Source organism: Macrosteles quadrilineatus, unplaced genomic scaffold, assembly GCF_028750875.1.
Source record: "Macrosteles quadrilineatus isolate MER2022 unplaced genomic scaffold, UCM_ALF_1.0 Scaffold_8__2_contigs__length_117827958, whole genome shotgun sequence".
Classification (NCBI taxonomy): Eukaryota; Metazoa; Arthropoda; class Insecta; order Hemiptera; family Cicadellidae; genus Macrosteles; species Macrosteles quadrilineatus.
In genome coordinates this window covers 75,392,348-75,419,512 of record NW_026542601.1, presented here as the reverse complement: position 1 = coordinate 75,419,512, position 27,165 = coordinate 75,392,348, and the positions used below count along the sequence as shown (strand labels likewise).

At 33.3% G+C, this 27,165-nt stretch overlaps 1 protein-coding gene across 1 annotated transcript; it reads left to right on the top strand.

Annotated features, from left to right (window-relative positions):
* The first annotated feature begins 826 nt into the window (after window positions 1-826).
* On the top strand, window positions 827-27,165 carry LOC129001577 (profilin). Its single transcript, XM_054428918.1, has 4 exons — window positions 827-1,065; window positions 18,969-19,140; window positions 25,375-25,474; window positions 26,398-27,165. The coding sequence occupies exons 1-3, from the start codon at window positions 955-957 to the stop codon at window positions 25,470-25,472; spliced, it is 381 nt and encodes a 126-aa protein (XP_054284893.1). The 5' UTR covers window positions 827-954; the 3' UTR covers window positions 25,473-25,474; window positions 26,398-27,165.

The window sequence follows — 27,165 nt, the reverse complement described above, 5'->3', positions numbered from 1 at the left end:
TCAGCTCATTAAATCTCGCTTTTTTATTTAAATTTATGAACATTTTAAAAAAGTTCATCTGAAATTTAAATTATGAACAGGCCGCCATTAACTCCAGGCCATGGCCTTCGAAGTGGCAACGTCGCAAGTAGGGTTGTAACAGCTGTTTTGTTTGGAAGCAGCTAATGGTATTTGTGTATTTATGAAAGCTTGGTTACTGGATTACGACAATATTGACTCCGCTTAGCTTAAAATGTACAGATATAGATTTTCTACTCATATTGTTTTGGTTTTCAATTCTGTATGTTTTATTTTCAATATTTTAATAAAGATACTACTTATCAGAATATATTACTTTAAAACCACAAGATATTTTTTGGTTGTTAATAATACTTGTAGTTCTCTAAGTCAATTTCAACACAAAAAAATAAAACTTTTGTAGGTTCACGGACTTTTGTTATACAGTATAAGGGTACAATCATTATCATGCATCCAAACGGTATAGATAGCATAGACTAAGATTTACCTATGTTAAAATAAGTGGAAACTGAAAGTGGAACTAGGTTTTTTTATATGTATGACATTTGGTTAATGCTTTGTGGATTTCAAACTCACCAAAGCTTTATCCTTCTATTCTCGGATGCTGCTTTGTTTCAGAAAGTAGTTCCATAATCTGTTAATGATTCTAGCCAAAATACTTTACTAAATGCACGTTACAAAATTAAATATGGAACTTTCTATATTTTTTTGTAGTTATCTGTACGTTTTTTTATAATGTTGTCTCACTTTTTGTTAAAAATATGATGTGAATCACCATGCGCATTAGATACTGTCATGTCATATTCTCCCTCCGCGCCAGTCCACCTTCCTCCATCTGGAAAGAAGGGTGAACGAGACAACGAGAGTGTCGTGTCGCGTCAGTGGTGTAGTGCGAAATTTGTGAGTGAAATAACATTTTAGTGATTTGTGTACAAAATGAGCTGGCAGGATTACGTTGACAAGCAATTATTAGCATCCAAATGTGTAACAAAAGCCGCCATCGGAGGACATGACGGAAATGTTTGGGCGAAATCAGAAGGATTTGAAGTAAGTGTCTTGTCATGAGAACCATGTCTGCTCAACTTTTCGTTAGTTATATACCGGCGTTTTAATTGACGGGCGATATCAGCATTGTTTGATCCAAAAATCTTATAAATTTATCAATTCTGTTACATTGAGTGGACTCTCGGAAATCTTACTTTGCGTATTTTTTAAGTCAGTCCTACTAAGATGCAGCCTGTAATACTTAATTTACCGGATCTTGTTAAACTGCAGACCGCTGCAGCCTGCAAAATGGCGTTGTGCGGTAGGTCGTGTAGTCTGCATGTTTAAACACATTTTCTCTCTCATGCCTTACATACATACTTTGGTTGAAATTGAGATCTTTTGTAGGAGGATAGGCCAATGAATGGAAGCAAAATAGATAAACTTAGCCTCTATTCATTAGGTTGCAAGGCCTCACTTTGCACCAAGTGTAGGTCTAGGTAAGTTAACTAGGCCTAGGCCTAATCAATCATTTTAAAGTGAGGCTAAGGAAAGGATTTTAGTCCTTTTAAAAGGATTTGTTTGACATAACTTAGACCTAATTATTTGAGAGCATTGACTGTGAACCAGGTTGAGGCCAACACTAATTAGGTCCTCAACCACTTTCTTTCAGAAAAAATTCCATTTCAATGCAGTTAAACTTTTAAATGACCTACCTCGGCTGCACTTTACTTTAGGTCCTACACTCATTCGAATGAAAAATATCGATCGATATATCAATTTTTCATTTGAATGAGTGTAGGACCGGTTAAAGTGCAGCAGGTTAACCACTAAACTTACCCTGCACCCCCGCATAAGTTACCTACTGTAGCCTACTTGGTAATTATTGCGACGAACGTGACCATGGGAACCTATATAGATTTATATATCACAAGAAACTAGATTTTTAGCTGAAAATATAATGGTGCAAAAATTTTCCGCGCTCTCAAATATTAACAGAGTTACGGCAGTTTTAAGTTTTATTTACCTTTGTAAGTCTACTGACTAGTCTATTTTAATTGACGATATTTCCTCACCAGAAACTTTATATAGGCCTAACTATCAAATTTATATAAATTGTAAGTGATTTTTAGTAAATATTAGACTCACACTAACAATCAATAAGATAATTAACGCAAACTTATTAATTTCAGCATAATGATAGTTCGCAATAGCATAGCAACGCTGGTGGCGCTGCCTACGGATTGACAGGCAAAGCTCTCTCAAACCACTTAATGCTTTTTACCATGCGGTTGGCATTCTGGGTTATAGTAGTACGTTTTCTGTGGTTCACTATAACCTACACTTTACCTTCCTAATCTAACCTAACTTCAAAACACTTAATACAGTCACGAATCCGCATAAGCCCGACTTGCCTTCCACACATGCCTAAATAAAATCATTCTGAAATAAATTATCAGTGCCGTGTTGTTTCTTAGATGTTTGTAGCATATGCACTTTAAATGACTTGACTTATTTTTATTCTCTTCTCTTCAATTTCGTATTTTCATTTTCATTTCAGTTCGGTTCAGTAGGCTACAGTTCTACAAACAGTTATGTAGGCCTAATCTAGTCCGTAATTCCCGAATTCCGTATTGCGGCAAGGAGTCAAGGAGTTTAGTTAGTAGCAGACTAGACTAGAATAGAAGGCAGAAGGTAGATAAAGGAAATCAAAATATCAAATTATCTTAAGTTACCTTAGTTAATATTCGTGGCTTCGGAGACATTTTTGCACTGTTATTTCCAGGTAAAAAGTGAGTCTTCTACTTAAATCATTACTTAAGTTATAATTAACTTAATTTCGGTATATCAAGTATCTGGAGAGAACATTTCATAGGCTTATAAATTGGTTAGGTCAAACAAACAAAGTAGCCTAGGCCTACCGGTAAATAAAACTTGAAACAGCCGTAACTCCGTTAATATTTGAGAGCGCGGAAAAATTTTTGCACCGTTATTTTCAGCTAAAAATCTAGTTTCTAGTGATATATAATTCTATATAGGTTCCCATGGTCACGTTCGTCACAATAAATACCGCCTACTTAAGTTTAGTGAAATGTTAAGGGTAACTTTAGTTAGGTACGGTAGCGGTAACTTAATTGTGAACTTGAATAATATCTAAAAATAAAAAGGCCCTAGTTTACAGAAAGGATATGAGGTTAGGGGAAGGTGTTTTACCATGGACCTGTTTTACCTTTTTATTTTGATATGACACCTAAAACACAATACATAGGCCTAACTTACTTAGGCCTAAATATGTTACCGTAGTAACTTACATAACTTAAAAGTAATCATTGATCTTTATCCCTCCGAGTGTTATTTGTCGCTGCAGCGACTCACACTGTTTACGGCGAAGGCTCTATGACTGACAAAATCGGATTGAACTGGATCGAGTTAGGTATCGTTTTATTTTACAGATTCAGAGCTTTCTCCCGAGGTCTGTCTCTAAGCGCTAGGCTATTCATTTTAGTTTCGAAAATATTGTAGCAGACAGCTGACGTGCGTATTTGTAAACAGCTTGATTAACCTCGGACCGATGACTGATGTGTTTTATTACGTTTATCATTGTTTTAGTGTTAAAAATCAAAAGTAGTGATAGCCTATACGTGGTGCATTATAAGAAGATTTAAGTGATTTTGAAGGGCTAGTTGATGATCCTGAAGAAGTAGGCCTAGTGATATTGATGTAAATTATCAGCCAGATTCCTAGCTATGGTTAGGCTATGCATTCTTAGCTAAACGCTATGTACTGAAATCTGTTTTTTGGCCATAACTTATTTATTTGCAAATCTACTTCCTTATATTATTATATATTTTTTGTAATCCTCATAAAATTTAGAACAAAGTGGCTATTTTCAAATATTTATAGGCCTATAATTTATACAATTTTATTGAGCGCGAATTTATTTTATTTTTTTGTTTTCCCAAAATATTTTTTTTTTACGGTAGGTACCTTTAAAAAATTTTTTGAAACAAATGTTCCTTATGTTCTATGTATAATATTGAAGCCCATGATTTTCCAAACAAAATGGTATATAGAACAGTATAATTAACATTGTTTTCAAGCTTCTCAGATCCGTTTTAATAAAACCTTGCAAATGAGCAAAAAATAGGCAGACATTAGGGCCAAAACAAGGGACACTCGGAGGGTTAACACAATAAGTTTACATATATTTTATTTAACCCTTTATTTTCACCCAAAACAAATATTTTTAATTAGGCCTAACTTAAGTTAAGTTAGGTAAAAATTATTAACATGAGGACCAAGGTAAATAGGCTACCGTACCTATGTTGTACCTCGGACCTACGTTGTACCTTGGACCACTGATTTTAAAGTAGGCTAGAGAGGAAATCAATGTAGAAACACATTTAAATGTTAGGGCCTATAAAATTAATAGCCTAACTTAATTAGTTTTTATTTGTATACGGCAAACACCATTTTACATTTCACATTGCAATTAGGCTATATACAGATGGCCAAAAAAAGATGACGTAAAAATACATGCGTTTGACCATTACACTACTACCTACACTTAGGATAATTAACAAGACAAAGTTGAGAAAATAAATATATGATAAATATCACAGCAAGTGGCAATAAGACTAGTTACATGCAGGAACAATAATACAATAAATATTAACGAAGTAGAGACTAACAATAAGCAAACCCAAAATTATGAGACACTACAAAATAAATACATAGTAAGTATGGAGGCAAAAACAGCAAATTTACAGGAGAGAACAATGTGCAAAAGGTACGGTAAACTCTGAAGAAAATTAAAAAACTTACAGTAACAATAAAGGTAACAACAAGATAGACCATAAATATGAAAAAGTAATGCACAGAAGTGAGAGGAGTCGACGGCCCCAACACTACCACACACTCTTGCACAGAAACATGCACTCACTGGCTCGGACTAAGTCATCGCCACACTCCTAAAGAAAAGCTAATAAAAAAAAAATCAAACATGCACATGCTCATGCTCCTCTGACGAGTAGAAGTTGGTTAGCTCTTTCCTATTTTGTAAGAAGTTCACTTATAGCCTAGTTAAGGCCTACATCAATTCTCGTCTAATAACTGTCTTGGAGGCTGTCCTGTTTGTTTAGGCTATAGCAAATTAAATAACAAATGCCTATTATAAGACTTTTTGACAGAATTATTAAAGTCTGCTTTTAGTAGCCTATTGTCGGGACCACATAAGTTTGCAGTTGAGGGAGGAGCCTATTTACCATATGGGTTTGAATGAACCAATGAGAACCGTGCGGTGTTGCCAAATCTAATAATACCAGCTGATTTGAAAATATTGCTTAGTATATTTTAATTAGTGCGATGTGGCAACGTTGCACTAGCCTTGTCTTGTGATTGGCTGTCACCAACTGCAAACTTACGTGGTCTCGACAATAAGCTACTATGGTCCATGGTACAACACCTGGCCTTGGTTCTAGACTATTCTAGGTTAGGATTAACATGGTGTGAATCATATGAAACTGTAGCTGAGTTGTTGGTTTATAGCACCAAATTGCAGCTGAGATAAACGATCATTAAATCTACCATAGTAAAAGAAAATTAAAAGTTGCATATAAGTTAGGCTGGTACTTACTTTTACCTTATAAAAACTTGTTTCCGTAAACCGGGGTGAAGATGAACAAAACTCAGAAAATGTTTTTTTTATTATCATAAAAAATGTAAAAGATAAAAATTATTTTATGAATCAGCATCTTTTTGTCTACATAAAACACATACTATAACAATCATAACCCATTATAATTGGTGTGTTAAAAAAAAATTATTTTAAGCGACCATGTTTTTTTGTAAGAAAATTATGTCTCCCTAAATCCATGTAGCCTATAGACAACTTTTAGAAAAACCAAAAATAATTGTATAAAAAATTTTTTAATCTTAAAATAACTTTATTAAGTTCAGTTTAATTTGTGCTCTTTTCAGGGGGTGAAAATGAACACAAGAGCAAAAATACATAGAGTGTAATGCAAATTGTATAGGGTGTTCATCTTGACCCCAAACCCGGGGTGAACATGAACAGGTATAATTTATTCGTGTATTTTTTGTATTTAATTTTTTTAAACTCAAGTTATTATATTATCATAAGTCTCTTTATAAAACAACATAGGCTGTACAATATATTGATATCTTATTTAACAATCTTAAAGTTATTCAAGAAAAACCAGAAAAAGTGTTCATCTTCACCCCGGTTTACGGTACCTACAGTTTTCCTGTCAACAGGACACATATACAATTCCAACTTGAACACATTAGGATAGACCTCTGGTAGCAAAAGCATTAGGCTACTTACCTAACTAATGGTACAAGTTCTCCCTTTACTTAACAGATGGTGCTAAAATGATTTATAGGTCCAAGTACATGTAGGTCCAAAGTAGGTACAACACCTTCCCCTAAATATAAAAATGCATTACCTTATAACGCATAACTTAGCCCTAACATAGCGCCTAGGCCTACTTAAGTTTATTGAAATGGGTAGGCCTACTTTCCTGTTAAAAGGGAACATTCATTACAGTAGAACCTCTTTAATCCGAACTAATTGGGACCAGGGGTAGTTCGGACTATTGAATACCGTACCGTAGTTCGGATTACAGAACATATTGTTGTTTTTACATAACAATTAGCTAAAACATGGCTAAAGTTTATAGACATTATTTTAGGAAATAAAAGTGAAAAAATGTTTTATAAAGTGGTGTAAATTAAATACAGTATCTATACAATAAAGAACTGCTGTAGCTACTGTGTATAGAGTACAGCAATGAGGGGTTCGAATTAGTAGACGTTCGGATTGCAGGGGTTCAGAGGTTCTACTATATAATCAATGATTTCTTTTTTGATATAACAATATTTAATTTTTTTTATTCGATATAGGCCTAAGTATTGATAGGTATTAACAAATTGAAACTTATCAGCTGACAACCACGATAAATAAATATTGTTCAATAGGTACCGGTAAGTTATCAACAAACAAAAAATATATATTAGGCTACTTATAAGTAAATGAAACTGTTCTAAACTAACCTAACTAACCAAACTTGATGTAACATTTCAAAATTCCGTTTTGATAGCCTATTCCCCATGTCTTTTCTGTTAGGCATACAAAATTTTGAAACGGTAACTTAGCCTACACAGCAAGTTTGGTTAGTTTAGAATAGTTTCGTTTCTTAATCCAATTAACTCATAGGTTATTATTTTTGCCTAAACAAGAATAGTTCTTAAACCTATCTCTAATACTAGCTCAATAAATCGGTTATTGAACCAAGTATAGGCCCTAACTTAGACATATTTGCTATTTCTGTTTGTCTGTCTGTCTGTAATTTAAATGCATTTGAATACATTTAAACAGATGGAATATGGTTTGTAAAGGAAAACAAAAATATCGATAGGGCCTATAGGTATCGAAAAGAGATCATCGATAATAATGAATGTTCGTAACAGGAAAGTAACTTCTAAAGTTAGGCCTAAGTAATTGTGAACTTGAAAATTAAAAATTACTAAAATAGTTTGGGCCTACAGAAAGGATATATGAGGTTATATAGGTAATGCATTATACATTTGTAGATCTTTTATAACTCCTAAATTTCATGTCCATCGGACTTTAAACTTGGGACAGTAGGCCTAGGTTTACAATGCCGTTAAACCATGCTCTAACTGCAGTTAAACCTCTTAACTGATAAAATCGCATTTCACCTTTCGCCGTTAAGCACAGGTCACACTAGGCTGGCATCAGCGGTGAATTGAAAGAAGCCGCTACTGTCAGCTTAATGTGACCAAAAAATTTGCAGCCAGCAGGCGAGTATTTGTCAGCGGCTGGCGAAGTTGGACATGTTCAACTTTTGGTAGCAAGGTAGCGGCGACTAGAGGTCACGTGACCACTTGCACTCACTGATGCCAGCGAGCAGCATAGTTCAGTTCAGTTCAAAAATCTTTATTCACATAAAAAACATTTTTTTATACAAATATTCAACCATGTGTTGTAAAACACGCGCGGTTGAAAAACTTTAAACTATACTTATATTCTATAAACACTGTCTTGAGTAGGTTCATTTTATTTTAACTGTCTTTTTTTCTGTTTAACTTTAAATTCACTGTCACTGATACCTAATATCTAATTTGATTTTTCTCAAGCACTTATGGTTCATCCCTTCACTGGCTATTCGCTCTTACATACTAGTTTATATTTACAAATCGTTTAACGGTCTGTGCTTTAGAGCTAGTTTAGACTAACTCGCCGTTGGATAATTAACTGCCCAATTCTGACCGGTTAAATTCTTTAATCTTTCGTTACCTACAATAAGTAACTATCAGCTGGCTTTTAAGTTTTAAGTTTATATGGAAAGGCCAAATGCTAGAATGAGCATACGATACGAATTTGCTTTTGAAAGTGATAGTGAGGAAGAGTAGGGTACCTAGTCTATGTTGTTCACTGCACTATGTGGATATGGGAAAGGTTTGATAATTTTAATAATTTAGGCAAAATTGATTTTATTACTAGATATGAATTAATAAAACATTATGCCTTTTTCTTTAGGTTATCCCACAAGGTTTTTAGTAAAGGTGTATCTCTACGTACGGTATGTGATTAGCAATCACGCGAACTGATTGGCAATCAAGAGCCACTCTTTTATCCCGGCTGAAAAGAGTGTTTTTCTACCATCATTATTAAATTCCTTATTTTGATTGTTAACAAAAAAATAGGCTCTCCCAATGATATAGGCAGCCCTAATTTTCAGTTAGCCTACACGCTTTACAGATAAAACTCGAAATTTACAATGTCAAAAAAGATCATATATTCAACATATTTAATATTTACCATTTCTGTTGGGTATTTTTTTACAACGAACTTGTACTAATACAAATACGTTTTAGCGTTAAACAATCAATCTGGAGTCGAAAACGACCGACCGATTATTTGCCATTAACGTGAAATGTTACGTACCGGTATTGATTTACTGATTTATTAACGGTCAACATTGATGAGATTACCTTTACCAGGCAGTTAAATGTTGTTTATTTGATCAACTGTTCGTGTAAAACTGAACAAACTAAACTTAATAGCAATTTTTTCCCCCGGTTTTGGGTAACCCTAACCCTACGCTCAAACAATTGTTTTGCGTTCGGTAAGGCGTAAGGGCAAGTACTAAACCCTAATTGTCATTATTCTTCTAGTATTTAAATAGAAAATCATTATTTTGATGGTATCATTAGATATTATGTCTCGTCCTTGTAACTCTTTTTACCTCCAGTTTTTTTTACTGGTTTGTTAACAAACAGAAATCTTGAACTTCCCTTTAAAAAGTTGGGTGGATTTTTATTATTGATTAAAACAGCAAAAAACTCAATCAATTTGTTCCCCAATTGAATCTGTTTTATCAACATTGCTTTGCCTTTATTTACTCATATTAATTGTTTTACTATTTATTCTTGTTTTTTGTTGTTATTTTGTTCTTGTTGCTCATTGTATTCTTGTAAGCTTGCTTTCTCCAGTTTGATTTTCACTACCTCATAAACACTGTTTTTTTTTTCAAGGTTAGGGTAGCCTATGTTTACTTGTTCCCAAAATAGCCCGGTATGACAGTTCACTCCCACTGCCACCTGGATTTTACCATTGATAAAACATAGGCCTACTCACCCAAGTAGATTTCTCATCCTTATGGAACAGCTGAAGACAATTTTATTGTTAGTTCTGTACAGTTTATGTAGAGGTTGTGTTTTGTTTACAATTTGTTTCCCGTTATTACAGTCATTTAAAACCTCGTTTAACCAAATAATACGATCTAATCATAAACAATAACTTGTCTCCTAGTTATATAACCAACCTGTAAAGCACAAACCAAGAAATTAACCCTAAAATAATAGAAACAAAATTTTGTCGACACTAGCGCCCAGTGTCTACATGAACTAGACACGAAAAACGTGCGTCAAAATTTACAATGGGATGACAAGTCTACTTGTGTTGGTTAGTCTATGATTTTACTCTAAACTCTGGTTTATTAAACCAGCATTAGTTTTGAGGTGTTTTCATTGGTGTAATCAGATTTTAACTGTGGTTTAAATCTTCAGTTAGTTTTAACTGAAGATTAACTTAACTATCGTTAGCGTGCATTTGGTGAAATCAGTTATTTACCAATGAATGGAAAGTGTTTAGAAGTGTTGAAGTGTAGAGTGTGAAGTGTTTAGTATGGAATGTGTTGTTAGAAGTGTTTCTAGAATTAGTCATCGATGATAATTATGAGAACCAGAGCCCTGATTATTATGAGAATCCCAGTACATTATCAAGGGTGGTTTTTTGGCGAGTTCAAGATCTAATGGCAACTAGGCCTAGAGCACTTAAAACTTGAGTTAATTAAAGAGGAGGAAGTTATGTGAAGAGCAAACAGCTGTTAACAAACAATGCCAGTATTTGTACATGTAAACACAATCTTACTGTAATTGCAAGCTTATTATCAAGGTACTTCAGCTTGTCTTCCATGACCATTTCTCTATGAGCAATGATGCATCTAGGTTGTTGGCAGATGTATCAGGTTAAACTTTTCCATTGACTCTAAAGGCTGCTTGATTGAAAAGCTTTGTTAAGTTAGTGATTTGAAAGGTATTAATCATGTCTGTAGGCTACATGACTTAGTCACTCCTGAAACCTGGTTTTCTTAAATTAGGTAGGTAGTGTTCTGGTAAACTATACGGTCAATTCTGTTGAGTATGTACTGCAGGCTATTGTTCTCTTTAGAAGTTTACTCAACTAGGTAGGGTAGGCTAGTATTAAAAAATCTTTGCCTCAAATCCATAGATTGGTCCTGCCATGATCAAAAAGTATTAAAGTTTAAAACTTAAACCAATCTTAGTCCCTCGGTTTAATTAGTAGGCCTATACCTATGTTTATTGTTTTATACTAAATCATATCTTAAGGAGTTTTTGTAAAAACAAATCTTGACTGAGAATGTAGTAAAGAAATTCAGTTAGCCCAATAAAATCATTAAAACCCCTATGTTGAAAGGATAGAGCTACTGTATTTGTGTATTAAGAGCACAGGGTACGTCATTGCCCCTCGAGAACTGTAGATGCCCGCACAAAGCTTTCAAAGATGAAAGTGACCATACATTTTGAGAGAGAAAATGACTGTTTAAAGTTGTAATAACTACAAGATTTTTCCTGCCACCTTAGTTAACTTAGCTATCATAACAAATCAAATCAAACTTTATCGTCACAAAACGTTCACATAGCATAGCTACAAAACAGGTGACATTGTCAAAAATTATAATAAATACATAGTTGGTCATCTTACATTCTATAGTTAAAATTAAATTAAAAATAAAATTAAAATACTGACTTTGATTTAAAAATAGTTTACAACAAATACTCATTAATATGGTAGTAGTTTTTTTCTATTAAAAATTTTGATAGATTCTTTTTAAATGACATTGTATTGGCTATATTTTTTAAACCTAGTGGTAACTTATTGTAGGCTACAGCTTTTTTCCCATGTATGTTGGTGTCTTTTCAGTGAGACGCAGACGATGGATCGGTAATTGAAAATTATTTTTAAACCTTGTGTTGTATCTGTGGTCAAAATTATCATTTAATAAATTTTCATAGTTTGTTTGTACCATTACTAAGGTTTTTGATATATATAAATTTGGAACAGTTAAGATGTTTAATTCCCTGAACAGCGATTTACAAGATTTCCTAAAATATGAAAATGTCATTATTCTTAAAAACCTTTTCTGTACTTTAAAAACTTTAACTGAATCGCATGATAATCCCCAGAATTCAATCCCATCTTTAATAGGCCTAATTGAAAAAAAGAAAGCATAATAGATTATCAATTCTAGTTTTAAGGTCAATATAATTACGTAGTACTAGCATTTGATAACAGGCTGAATTTAATTTACTAATAATATTATCAATACAAGTACTCCAAGAAAAATTAATATCCAGTTCCAAACCAAGGAAATTTGCGCTGTCACTGAGTGGTATCAACTGGTCCTGAACGATAATTTCTGAACTGTAGGGCCTAACCTTCTTTTGACTGTGCGGTACAAAAATTTAATAGTTGGGTTTTATCTTGATTAAGTTTTAGTCCATTAACTTCAAACCAGCTTGCCAATTCATAGAAACTTTGATTAATTTTATGCTCCAATTCAAAATGGGACCTAGCTTTGATAATTGCTGTTGGGTCATCTGCATATAGAATGATTTTTGTTGAAACATTCCTAGGTAAATCATTAATATATAGTAAATACCCCCGCCGCAGCAAACCTGCCGACTAAGCAAATTTCCATTTGTCTGAATTGATTTTCAGTTAAATATATTTTAATAACATTAGGTTTAACGAGTACCTAGGTTTGCTGCTACAAGGAAACTAATAAAGTGTGTTTTTTAGTAAAATATTGATAGCTTAGTACAAAATAAATAAATTTGCCAAGTTTGATCAAAATATATCCATAAACAAGCAAAATACAACATTTGACAATATTCTCCATAAGAATAACATGGGAATTTTAAATTTAGAATTTTTTTAATTTTCTCCGTTACTAACAATCGAACAAAAATACTTTTATATACTAGATTATTTGTTTTTTTAAGCTCTTTAAAAAGGTCTAAAGAGAAATCGGGAAATTTTGTGTTTTGAGGGTCAAAAGTGAGAAAAACCAATTTTTACCCCATAAAACCCCCCGTAAAGCCCCGTTCCCATGGTCCGATCGTGCTGGTTCGCGAACTCATTCAAGTTTATCCCGCTTTACACCTTTAAACCAAATTTCATCAAAATCGGACAAAAATTACTCAAGTTATCGCGTTCACGGACGTATATATATATATATATACATATATAAAAATTTGAACGAATGGTGTTTTTGGCCTCTGGGGACATCAAAATGAAAAAGTAAATCGGTCCCGGGTCTAGGTCTTACCGTGCCACCTACGGTAATAGCTACTTCCCTATAGGGAAATTCGCTAAAAGAGCAAAGGTCCTAAGATAGACCCTTGTGGGACAACCATTTTGATCTTCTCCCAAGGAGACTTAGATACTAAATAATTTTTTAAAATTACAGTTCTTTGGAACCGGTTTTCTAGGTATGATTTAATCCATGTAATTGATAGCTTTGAAAATTTGTACACTTCAAGCTTTTTTAAAAGTATGCTGTGGTTAACACAATCTAAGGCCTTGGAAAGGTCACAGAAGACCCCCATGGTACTCTGTGACCCACCCAGAGCCCAAGATACTTCGTTAACAAGTTCGTTTAGAGCCCCTACTGTACTGTGACCTTTTCAAAATCCAAATTGCTCAGCGACCAAAATTGAGTGTGCGTCTAAAAATGTAAAAATTTTATTTAGTGCTATCTTTTCAAAAATTTTGGAAAAAGAAGGAAGAACTGAAATAGGACGATAATTATTAGGATTTTTTTTGTCCTTTCTTAAAAAGAGGTTTTACTTCTGCGAACTTTAAATTGTCAGGAAAAACAGAAAATTTAAAAGATTGATTTATTAAAACCGATAAGGAACAGCAATAGAGTGCATTACTTTTTTCATAATCTCCAATGGTATTCATCCCATCCTGCTGATTTTTTATTTTTTAATAACTTTATTGTTTTAATAACATCATCTGGAGTCACATTTAGAAACTAAATTTTACTTGATTTAAATAAAAGTCAGTCTGAGTTAAGATTAATGCTTCCTGCTCACATGGTTGAATACTTATATCATTGCACAGTTCAATAAACTTTTTGTTGAAAAAACTAGCTATATCATTTCCATTTGTAATAGGCATACTGTTATCTATTACAATATCAGGGAAATTAAGACAAGGTTTTTTACAACTTTCCAAGCAGCTTTACTCTCATTTTCTGCATTTTTTATAAGACTAGAATTATACATTTTCTTTGACAATTTACAAACGTTACTGAAGATCTTTTTATAATGTTTAACATAATTAATTAATAAAATTTATATCGTTTGACTGCTTTGCTAGTCTTCTTAGCTCTCTCTTTTTAATGCTCGATATCGTTATACCATTTGTTATCCATTTTTTGTTGTTTGAAGGTTTAACTTTACTACAAAAAAATTTTAAAGGAAAGCATTCATCAAAAATTCTTTGAAAACATCCAAAAAAGTTTGAACAGTTTTCCTTAAACATTTTATCTAGTGAAACTTGCCAATTAGTAGGGTAATACTGATTTTTTTTAATGAATGAATTAATATTTTTATTTGCAAAAAATCTTCTTTTAACCCTAGGTAGATCAGTTTTGTGCTGAGATGAAATATTTTTAGAAATATCCACAAAGATTGCCCTATGATCTGATATACCTAGTTCTAGGTTCATTGATGGAGTTTCTTCACACGTTTTTAACTTTAGTGATAGTATGTTATCAATACAAGAAGCTTTATTGTTGGTTATCCTTGTGGGAGATGTTAAGTTTGTAATAAAACCGTAAGTCTCTAAAGTAACTCAAATCTTTGCTGTGGTTTATTTGTGTATTCCAAAACATCAATATTGAAATCCGCTGCAATGTAAACATTATTTATTTGGTTTTCTTTGTTCAGAATCCTTAACAAATCTTCAAACTTATTTAAAAATACAGGGTTATTACAAATGATGTTCATGATTTCAAACATACATAAAATATAGTTTTATTTGTTATACAAAGAAATAAAATGGTTACAACTTTTGAAAAACTCAAAAAGTTTCGACACAGATACACAGAACTGTAAATGCTCGATACGGGAACCCCTTGTGGTACGACAGATGTCAATAATGTAGTCAAGCTCTTGCTAGACTTTGAAAAGTGGGTCTTGATCTATTGTTTCGATAGCATTGGTAATCCGTTGCTGGATCTCAAGTATGCTATCTGATAATGGTGGTGTGTACGCCTTATCTTTGATGTATCTCCACAAGAAAAAAATACAGGGGGTGATGTCCGGAGATCTTGCAGGCCAGTTCCGGGGTGTGTCATTATTCGGCCCACCGAGCTCGTTCCATATCTCAGGCAGCACCTTGTTAAGTTCAGCCCTAACTACAAGTAACTTTCAAATGCAGCAATTTCTCTTAAATTTCAAGTGTCACTTGCCAATATAGTGGTTACTAGGAGGATAATCGTTAAACCTGGTTCTAAAGTGTCGTTGCACACTAATAACATATTGGTTAATGTAATATTACAACTGGCAAAAAGCTTACCTGCCTTCAAATTCAACCATTACACAACACTTACAACAATTGACTTGACAAACAGCTGATATGCACCCAAACCAATGTAAATGAAACTTTATGAGTTTTTCTTTCCAATGGTACCAACTAAAATAGTCTTGAAACAAATTAACCTAGTAAAATTTATAATCAAAATCAGGAACATCATTTGTAATAACCCTGTAATTTAAAGTTAGAATCATCCGGTACTCTGTACATTAATTAATTTTTTTAACACACAAATTAATTTTTTAGTTGAATGTAAAATTTCATTTAAGCTTTTTTAGATTATATTATATTGCTTACCGGATGTAAGTGTTTTATAGAAACGCCAACAGTGAAATCAGCTGATCAGGAAATGTGACTCACGCGAGCAAGAATGAATAAAGCGGAAATGAGCTAGGCCTATTTTGCGTACTGTTTACTGATGTGGCAATGTGATGATTGCACGGGTTGAAAAAATAATAAATTAGGCCTAGAGACTAATAAAAATTTTGGATTTTAATTTGAGTTTAAACATTACCTTAAAATCTGAGTTCCTCTTTGACGGAGCTGTTAATGGTTGGTGTAAACATTTTTAGAAAAGTGTGTTGTTAATTTTTACTGCGCCTGTCAACTCATCATTTCGGGAATTTATTTGGACTGGTTTGTGTAAACCTTTCGTTCCAAATAACCAGGAAATGATCTGAGTGCCACAAGATCACATGATCTTGTTTGCCAAGTCGATCACCGAAACGATGGATAAACCTCCTGAAAACGTGTTCAACAACTGCATAGTTTCTTGTGCTGCATAACATGTGGCTCCGTTTTGTTAAAGCCTTTTAACAAAATAATATCAGTTATAAAAAAACTTTAACTTTAACGTCGGTATCGGTCTAATGTTTAAGTTCAATTTGAACTTAAGTCGTTCAAATTGCTATTATCACCTGATTCATCCCAAATAATACAAAAAATTATCGCTTGACCTGATAAAGTTCTCCATTGACAGTAGGCTAACTGCATCGCTATGAACACTTCCACAAAATTAAGGTCCAATCACGCCTCCTACCTATAGTCTGTATGATAAAACCTGTCTCTTGTCTATAGTTTTGATATTTTTTAGGCCCAGGACTGTCACAGGTAGAAATAGGGTCGGGAAACAGGTTCCATCCTACAGACTATATATCACAAAATTGTACTAAAATCATGTTACGGTAATAATTTTTCAAAGTTGTTAAAAAAACACAGTTACTGTAGGCCTAATAGGTTTTGCAATTTAATATAACACCCCATGAAAACATCTGTCACATAACAATAATGTCCAACTACAGTAGACTCCCTCTTAGCCGGACACCTTTTAACGGGACTACACTAGGCGGAAATGACATTTTTTCCTAACCGGTTATCAGCACATTGATTTAAGCGGACTAGATCGGCAGGAAGTGGGCGGTATCGGTACTGAAAAAACTGTTCTCGTGGAAAAGATTTTAGACCAGTGATCACGTGTCTACATACAATTCTCTCCTAAATTTAAGTCAAATATCAAAGTAAACGGTCCGTTTTAACAAGTTTTTTCCGGACTGGCCTAGGTCCCGAGGAGTCCGGATAAGAGGGAGTCTCCTGTACAACGTATTTGTCGTATAAGCCCTACCACAAAAAATATTAGTACTGTAGCTATTTAATGTAGGCCTAATTATGTAATAAGTTCAACCAATCCAAATTGTAACCTATAGCCTAACAACATTTCCTGTTACATTTAAGGTAGGCTACATAAACTTAATGTTAGGACAAAAAATATTAACGTTTGTTACTGGTAGCGACTCTTTATATTTTATATGGTACGCAACAATGCTATGGATTTATTGGTTGGTTAATGCGTCAGATCAGATCAAAAGCTTCAAATTATCGATCACTAGTTTATTTAGTTTTCTGTCACTAGCTTAAATATTTTTTACGTTTTATTCACCGTTTGTTCTTTCACTCTTTCAGTGATGCAGAGAATGAACAAAAACAGTTTATAGTTGTCAAAAACTGTTTTGTCTCTTGTAAACATTTACTGTAACTGAAGGGACAGCTGTAAAATTATTTTTCCTACAGTCACCCGACAAAGTTGGCTTCCCTGTACTGTTTATAGTACAGAAAGCTGCTAATTGCTGCATATTTATACTTTGCCGTACGGTTTATACTTTGCCGCACGGTTTATACTTTGCCGCACATCAGGATTCCAACCAAACAACACAAAACAGCGTGGTTTTATTATGCACGTAATCCGTGTACGCTTGGAAATAGGTTGGCAACACTTAAAGATAATAATACTATGAACAGCTGATTGACTATTATAACTACGATTTAACCTGTCATTTCGTGTTTATAGTTTTGGTATTTCTGAACTTTCTGGACTTTTCTTTTAAACGTTTTTAAAACATTCCTACGGTCTTAATAAACAAGAAAATACCTTTAAAGCATTTTTTTTAGGCGCGGAAACCACTTCAAATTACAAAAACATACGGAACTATATTCTCAAAAGACGGAGCACATTTCTTGCCGAGGAAAAATAGCGGAGTGATACGGACCACGGGTACTACTTTCTCCAGGGCACCATTTGTGTAATTGTGTTGCTAGCTGAACCTAAAAACGTGTTGTATAGTGTTTGAAAGACTAATTATTTATGTTTTATAGTGACTGTAGGAAAAATATAATGTGTAACACGAGTGAAAAAGGCCTTTGCTGCACTCGAGATCATTCCGCACTCGCCTGCGGCTCGTGCGTAAACATTGCTCTCGTGTGCAGCAAAGTGCCACTTTCACCACTAGTTACACAAATAACTAATTCACATTTAAACCGTTAAAAATACAAAAAGTTGGTTAGAATAACTGGATCTTTGAAAATGGACTCTAGAAATAAATCAACTGTGAGGGGTGCAAAGCCCTAAAGGAAATTACTTTTTTAATTACCATCCAAAGGTGCACTATGGCCTATAAAGTGTGGTAGAAAAGTTCCGTGTGTTCTATTAACTAAGACCTTTAATTAGATGCCAAACTCGACCTATGCTGCTATTTAAAAATTTTATCTGACTAGACTCCTCGTGGGCCGTCCTCCCTAAGGGATAATAAAGTGAAAGTAGCTTCAAAGAGTAGACATTTATGACTATTATTGATATACCAAGCCTCATTACTTTATTTATATTGGTAAAAAATATATTAAACCGCCCCGGACTTTTATATCACACTGTATTAAGTTTTAAGATGACACCTCAATTGAAAAACGGTGAGCCTAAGTAAGACGGCTGGAACTCAGGCGTCTTACTTTTTAGTGTAGCATTGGATAATGAGCCAAAACACTACAGTAAAACCTCGATAACAAGACTCTCATGGAGATAATTTAATGCTCTCTGATGCTAGAATGATAACTCTTGGTAATCTTGCTAGAGGAAGATATCTTCCCGAGGATGAACTTATTGGGAAGCTTCAGGCATTCATATTACGCCTTGACTTGTAAGGTCAACCAGAAAACAATTGTCTAGGGTGCGCATTAATAATAATTTGATTTTGGATGAAGTGGTTCAGGGTCTCGACCTGCCCCTGTTAGGTAAGATAAGATAACTTAATGAGACTTGTAATCAAGATCGACTCTTAATTGAGGTTTCCAATAACATGTGATTAGGGGTAATATAAATTTTAGGGGATTTAAAAATTACACTTTTCTTTAACTTATAAAACCAATAAGGTTTCTGACCACATTTTATTTGTTTCAGGTATCAAAAGATGAACTGTCAAAACTGGTACAAGGATTTGAAAAACAAGATATTTTAACGTCAGGCGGTGTCACATTAGCTGGCAGCCGATACATATACCTTTCCGGCACAGATAGAGTCATCAGAGCAAAGCTGGGCAAAGTAGGAGTACACTGTGTAAAGACGCAACAAGGTAACGACAATTTTCTTTAGTCTTTTTACTTTTACTTGAAAAAAAGCCTATAACCCCTAGGTCTAGCCTGAAGTAATGTGCAAAACAGTCCCAAACTCGTGCCTAGCATCCTAGAACAAATGGAAAACATCTGGATCACCAGAAGAGAGAGATCCAATGAAGTCTCATTGGAGCTCTTTAATTATTACGATTGGACCATTTGATATGTAGCGCAATATCTATTTGACTACTTGTTGCTTTGATAGCAATGGAGAGCCTAAAATTTTGGAGAGTTGTTTAGTTTATTTATGTCAAAATCAAGACACACAGACACATGGTTTTGCGATAAATTTTTTGTAATTGTCCTGAAATACACTTGATTCCTTGATAGTCCTACATACTACATACCTCACAATACTCACAACATTGTAAGTATATACATAATAGGATATACTTATTATCCTAAATATTAAAATTTTAATTGATCTTTAGGATTACTAAGAACTTGTCCTAAATTATATTATAATATTGATAGCAATAATTGTAACTTGTTATAAGGGCCTAGCTCAATTTGATAATCTATTTGCGCCTTGCTACCTAGGTCTACTTAGATTAATGAATGTTTAAAATTTATAAAATTGTGAATTTTTCATACAGGGAATAAGGTTCGTACGGTAGGTCTAATGGTAAGAACTGGATCCAGTACAAATTTATAGGCCTATTTTTGTTTTGAGGACCCCAGAGGCCAAAACCATCAGCCGTTTTAATTCATAACAAAACAAATTATTTATTACCGGTATATTGAAGCGTTGTCATGCTCTTTTAATGGTTAAAGAGAAAATTAAATAAAATACTCCCGCCGCAGCAAACCTGCAGACTAAGCGAATTTCCATATACACAGCTGGAATTCCACTAAATTGTTTCCTTAAAATTGTCAGATTTATTTCCTATTTAAACATCATTAATATTAATGAGTACTTAGGTTTGCTGCTACAGGGAAGAAAATAGTTGGGTTTTATTGAAATATTAATAGCTCAGTATGAAGTAAACAAAATTTCAAAATTTCATTAATATATGTCCATACACAAGCAAGCTACAACACTGTATTTATTCTCCATAAGAATAACATGGTAATTTTAAATTAACATTATTTATTTTTGACCATACATCAATAGTATCTAGGATGAAATAAATAAATTGGCCAAATTTTATCAATATATACCCATAAACAAGTAAACTACAACAATTTTCATTTTCTCCATAAGAATAACATGGGAATTTTTAATTACACTATTTTTGAATTTTCTCCGTGACCGTTAGGCGTACAACAATGCTTCAATATACTAAATTATTTGTTTTTTTGAGCTCTACAAAATGGTTTAGAAAGAAATTTCAAAATTTTATGTTTTCAGGGTGAAAAATTAGAAAAACCCATTTTTACCCCATAAAACCCCCCATAAACCCCTGTTTCCATAGTCCGATCAAGCTGGTTCGCGAACTCGTTCGAATAAATGTAGGTTTACACGTTTATACCAAATTTCATCAAAATCGGATCATTTTTGCTCGAGTTATCGCGCTAACGGACACATATATAAATATATATATACATATACATAAATATATATATATATATGAATTTGAACGGATAGTGTTTTTGGCCTCTGGGGACCTCAAACGAAAAACTAAATCGGTCCCGGGTCCAGGTCTTACCATGAGACCTACGGTAATAGCTTATTCCCTATATGGGAAATTCGCTAAAACAAGAAAATTCCCATATTTTTATTCTTACGGAGAATAAGTAAACTATTGTAGGCTAGTTTGCTTCTTTATTGAACATATTTTTATCTAATTAGGAAAATTTATTTATTCCCTTCTAAACTATTACTAACTTATTTACTTAACATTTCAGAAAAAAAAAACAACAGTTTATTTACTGCCCTTTGTAGACCTAAGTACTCTTTAAACTAATGTTAAAGTATCTGAATAGGAAATAAATATAATCATATAAAAGAAGATATGTGAATTAAAAAAATACAATCGGGCAAATAGAAATTCGCTTAGTCTGCAGGATTGCTGTGGCAGGGGTATTTTATCAGTATGTTATCACCCGTGTGTTTGAGCTTGGATATCTGCTACAAGCCTTTCTAGATGTAAAATATCACATTAAAAGTATAATAATTGTTCATTATCTTTTATTAGGGTTGTAAACGATTTAATCACTGATACCAACTGGTAAACTGAGTATAAAATACCCCCGCCGCAGCAAACCTGCAGACTAAGCGAATTTCCATATGTCTGATTGGATTTACACTAAAATGTCTACTTAAAAATTTAACATTTATTTCCTATTTAAATAGAATTATTTTAACAGGTACTTAGGTTTGCTGCATCAGGGAGGGTAAAACTTTTTTTTGTAAAATGTTAATAGTTAGTAAGAAATAAAAACATTTTCCAAATTTGATCAAAATATGTACATAAACAAGCAAACTACAACAGTTTACTCATTCTCCATAAGAATAACATGGGAATTTAAAATTTACATTTTTTTGGAATTTTCTCCGTAACCATTAGGCGCATAGTAACACTTCAATATACTAAATTATTTGTTTTTTTAAGCTCTACAAAATGGTTTGAAAAGATTTTGCAAAATTTTATTTTTTTTGGGTCAAAAATGGGAAAAACCTATTTTTACCCCATAAAACCCCCCGTAAACCCCCGTTCCCATAGTCCGATCATGCTGGTTCGCGAACTCGTTCGAGTTTATCCTGCCTTACACCTTCAAACCAAATTTTATCAAAATCGGACAAAAATTACTCAAGTTATCGTGCGGATGGACACATATATATATATATATATAGATATATAAAAATTTGAACGAATGGTGTTTTTGGCCTCTGGGGACATCAAAATGAAAAAGTAAATCGGTCCCGGGCCTAGGTCTTACCATGAGACCTACGGTAATAGCTACTTCCCTATAGGGAAATTCGCTAAAACTCATGTCAATTCAAGGATTTTTTCTACTTTCTTAAAATGCTGAAATCAGTACTATTAAAGGTTTAGTGAAACCCTATGTTAACGGAATTCTACAGAATATTAAAAATCAATTTAATTCTAAAATCTCTGTATATAGGCATAACCAATCATGTTAAATGTAAAAATACCCCCGCTGCATTAAACCTGCCGACTAAGCGTTTTTCCATTTGTCTGAATTGATTTTAATAACATTAGGTTAAACGAGTACCTAGGTTTGCTGCTACAAGGAATCTAATAAAATGTATTTTTCAGTAATATGTTAATAGCTTAGTACAAAATAAATAAATTTGCCAAGTTTGATCAAAATATATCCAACTAGCAAACTACAACATTTTACAATATTCTCCATTAGAATAACATGGGAATTTTAAATTTACAATTTTTTGAATTTTCTCCTTTACTAATAACCATACAAAAACATTTTGATGCCTACTAAACTATTTGTTTTTAAGCTCTTTTAAAAATTTTATGTTTTGAGAGTCAAAAACGAGAAAAACCATTTTTTACCCCGTAAAATCCCGTTCCAATGGTCCGATCAGGCTGGTTCGCCAACTCATTCAAGTTTATCCCGCCTTACATCTTTAAACCAAATTGCATCAAATTTGGACATACAAATTACTCAAGTTATCATGTTCACGGACGTATATACATATCTATATATATGTACATATACAACAATTTGAGCGAATGGTGTTTTTGGCCTCTGGGTACAAAATGAAAAAGTAAATCGGCCTCGGGCCTAGGTCTTATTGTGCCGCCTACGGTAATAGCTACTAGGGAAATTCGCTAATATGTTTAATATAATTAATTCCAAATGTAACCATAAAAAATCTAATTTGTAATTTTAGGAAGTAAGGGGTCAAACCGCTTTCTGTTGTAGGCCTAACACTTTTTATGTCCATTTCTTTGTTAAATGAGATTGGTATAGACACTGAAAAGTTATGCTATATATTGTATTTGACGTGTATCTAATAAAAGTGAAAGTGATGACATACATTGAGCTGATGATCACAAATTCTATTGGCCAGGAGAAAGTAAGCCGGGTGATTAGCCTTGATAAGCCAACAGGTGGGCTTTGACCTTGGGCCAGATATATTCTTGGCTGCTTCAATACTGAGTGGGACTAAATCTATCCTTGCTCTTTCCATCACGTAGCCTTTATACAAGTATAACAAAATTTTATATAGCAACTGTATACACAAATATATTTTTTTAAATAATCAATAGTGGTTTTCTGAATATCTACCATATATCATAGTTTGAGATCCATATTGTCGTTTGCTCCTTAACATATTTGGCTAAGCTGAGCCAATGACTTGCTCTACAGCGGACAGTTCCCATTGCTTAGCTCATTTTCCAATTATTGATCTCTGAATTTTTTATCACGGTAATGATTAACCTGCGTTTCATTTAACATGGTGCAGTTTTAGAGGGTTTAACGTATACCGTAAATAAATAAAATAGCGTGTTTTATAAATACAGTATCTATTGAAATATGGGTCAGCAGTACAAAGGCAGGAATGATGTTTTGAAATTCATAAACAATGCATCCCTTTTTTTTGCACAATGGTAACCTTTTTTAGTCCAAGAATATTCTGTTGCTACATGTTTAAAAAAACTGTTTCCAAATTTAAACCTTGCCTTTAATATACTGTACAGGGGGAATCGTATAAGGTGTCTACTAATGATTTCAAACAAACCGAAGGTCCCATAGTGATGTAATCAGAACTTTTCCCACTAAACCAACTCTAAGGAATAACTTTCGTTTCTCAGAAGTAGAATTTGATTATTTTGGTCGGTTTAATAATTGTAACTCTTTATGTAAAGAATTTTAGTAGCTACCGTATTATTTTGAATTTTTATAGCCTACCCTAAGATATATTTTTCTAAAAAATGCAGATACAGTATCTCTACTTTGATTCAAATGTTGCACTCCTTGAGCTGAGCTTTAATTTGATATGCAATATCACAATAATAAAAAGAAATTCTTGTAAAGATTATTTAATAGGCTTAAAATCTCTATAGAATCGCCGACAAGTTTACTTGAGGAAAAAATTGTAGTTAAAGGTTAAGTTTCCTACCTTTAAAATGTGTCAAGGAAATAAATTTGTTTTATACTAAGGTACAGTAGGAATCCTTTTGATCAACAAAGCCATTTTCAAGGCTATTTCAAATGGCTTAGCTGTTAAATTAAATCACAAAAAAGTTAACTCTCTAACTTAAAAATGTATTTTTATTCTTAAAAAACTAAGTAGGTGTGTTACAATCATTTAGCTAATATAATATGCAATATCACAATAATAAAAAGAAATTCTTGTAAAGATTATTTAATAGGCTTAAAATCTCTATAGAATCGCTGACAAGTTTACTTGAGGAAAAAATTGTAGTTAAAGGTTAAGTTTCCTACGTTTAAAATGTGTCAAGGAAATAAATTTGTTTTATACTAAGGTACAGTAGGAATCCTTTTGATCAACAAAGCCATTTTCAAGGCTATTTCAAATGGCTTAGCTGTTAAATTAAATCACAAAAAAGTTAACTCTCTAACTTAAAAATGTATTTTTATTCTTAAAAAACTAAGTAGGTGTGTTACAATCATTTAGCTAATATAATTTGAGACATGGTACCGTAACATGTTTTGAATCAGGCTTAAGAAAAATCAAGAAGAGTTCTCAACTACTGTTTCTTGTTACTTCAAAACAAGGTTTCAATAATTGCTCTGCGGAAATTTACTTCAAAACCTTAATTAAATTAATATTGTGTCATTTCGTCATTTTCGGTGAGAAAATAGACAAACAATATTCTACATCCTAGTACCTCTGAGTTGCTGATCTTTGTCACATATCACTTAGCCTACTTGTACTGGTTAAAAATCTCACATTAAAATAATTTTGTGCACTAATTTAGTAGGTTAATTTTATAACTGAACTTAGGTGATGGTATGATTATCATGTCAGGTTTTATGGTTGAAAGAACTACGTTACAATGCGGTTAAATCTAGGCTGTAATGATGTTTCTTACTTTGCTGGGCTTACATTCTTTCTATTAACCCCACTCTTATTTTAGCCTACTAGTGAAAAGGCTAATTTTAGTACGTAGTCAGCTCATTTTACAAGATTAGGAATTTACGCAGAATTATTGCAGGTTTGAGAAATCAAAGCAACCTTACATCAATGTAATTGTTTATGTTGTACCCTCCGACTCAGTAATGTGTTTCTGTTGCAGCTGTTGTCGTTTCATTGTATGAAGATCCTATCCAACCTCAGCAAGCAGCGTCTGTAGTGGAAAAGTTAGGAGATTACCTAATGAATTGCGGCTACTAGAGGTAAGTTAACTCGACCTTGAGATACTTAATACTTAACCTTGTCCACCCGAATATCCTGCTTTTCTCATTAACTGGATGATTTCCAACCGCTGGTTAATATCATGCTCCTTGGATGGATCTTGCTGATCTATAAGGATCAGTAATCCACATTAACACTCTTGGCTACAATTTTAACACCGTTAAATATTACCAGAGTAGGTCAAACCATTACTTCCCATGTAATGTAAAAATTTAAAGAAAATAAACCTGGTGCAATTTGTTGAGATGGTTTACCAACTAATGGCATTATTCTGTGTTAAAAGATAAATCATTTAGCTGTTTGCTATGATATTGCATTGATTTTAATTAATATTCAACCCAATACACTAGTACTCTCTGGTGCTCTAGTGGGTTGGTACTGAACTTCATCTACCTATTTTCTTAGCTTCAAATATTTACATTACATGGGAAGTCTATTCTGTCAAACTATGTTGTCATATTAATGACTTCTTCTATACTTAATATGTCATCTTAGGTAGTCCACTTTAAAAAAGTTCATATTTGGCTCGTAGAAAAAGATCAATTTTACTCTTGACAAAGAGAAAGAATTTTTTATGTTTTCTAAATAGGTAATTATTAGTTTTTATCTCTTGGGAAAAAGGGTTGTTTTTGGTGTACAGCTGTTTTTTAATTTCAACCCAATGTGTTTCTATGTTGAGCTTGGAAAAAACAGCTAAACTTCAAAACACACTAACTTGTAATTTTCTTATCACAGTCCGAAAACAAAACTAACTTTCATCAATCAAATGCTATTAAAAACGCCTCCAACCTGGGTTGGTTGGAATTTTCATGGAATTTTTTAATGTTTGAAGATTTATATCAATTCAAAACTAAAAACAGCAGTTTTGTGTCCTACAAAAAATGAAAAGCTATTCTGTTTGCAGATGGTGGCAAGTAAGATGTGTTGTTCTGTGGCGAAGGGCGGACTTCGGAGCTAGGCATGCAATACAGCGAACAGCAACAGAACAGCAACCCGAGTGTATTGTGGACCATGTGAAACAGTGACTCTGCTGATCCTACCATCGCGACGCGGAGTTCAACGTTTCTTTCAAATTTATACAGTGAATTATGCTATTTGTTAAACTACCCTTCGCTATAATTAAAAATCGAGTTTTTAAAATGAAGAGAATCTCTAGTCCTGCCTTTTTACTTCTTCGCCTCCGACATCTGGTCAAGTGCGGTTGCATAAGCCGGCCCAGGCTCCGAAGTGAAGCGCTGCCGGCGCTGGAGATTTTTTATATTTAGATTATATTGGACAATTCCAAATATCAGTGATGAAAAATTATGCTCAGTTTAGTGCTACGTTTGTTATTTTGTTAATCGGAAAGGTCTATTCATTAATCACCATCGAAATATCGCATATTTAGCAATTTGTCTAGCTATGAAAATAATTGTATAAAGGATTCCATTGTATGTTTGAACAAATTACCTAAAGTTTAGTTTTTGTAAATTGGAAGATGGAGGAGAGCTTGCGAGAGACATTATGTGTGCCAATGTTCATCCGTTGCTGCTGGTTTATAAATATTTTGTATAACTCATTTTAATGAACTGCTCTTTATTTCACATATATTTGTGTGTTTATTGAATACATTTGTACTATTCCTTTATAAACCCCACCCCAAATATTATTAATAAAAAAAGTTGCATTTATA

Bases quoted from the DNA above. Each gene is read 5' to 3' on its own strand.
- LOC129001577 (XM_054428918.1), top strand. From the start codon at position 955: ATGAGCTGGCAGGATTACGTTGACAAGCAATTATTAGCATCCAAATGT. The intron at 1,066-18,968 runs GTAAGTGTCTTG...TATTTGTTTCAG, and splicing joins CGAAATCAGAAGGATTTGAA to GTATCAAAAGATGAACTGTC. The intron at 19,141-25,374 runs GTAACGACAATT...TTTCTGTTGCAG, and splicing joins CTGTGTAAAGACGCAACAAG to CTGTTGTCGTTTCATTGTAT.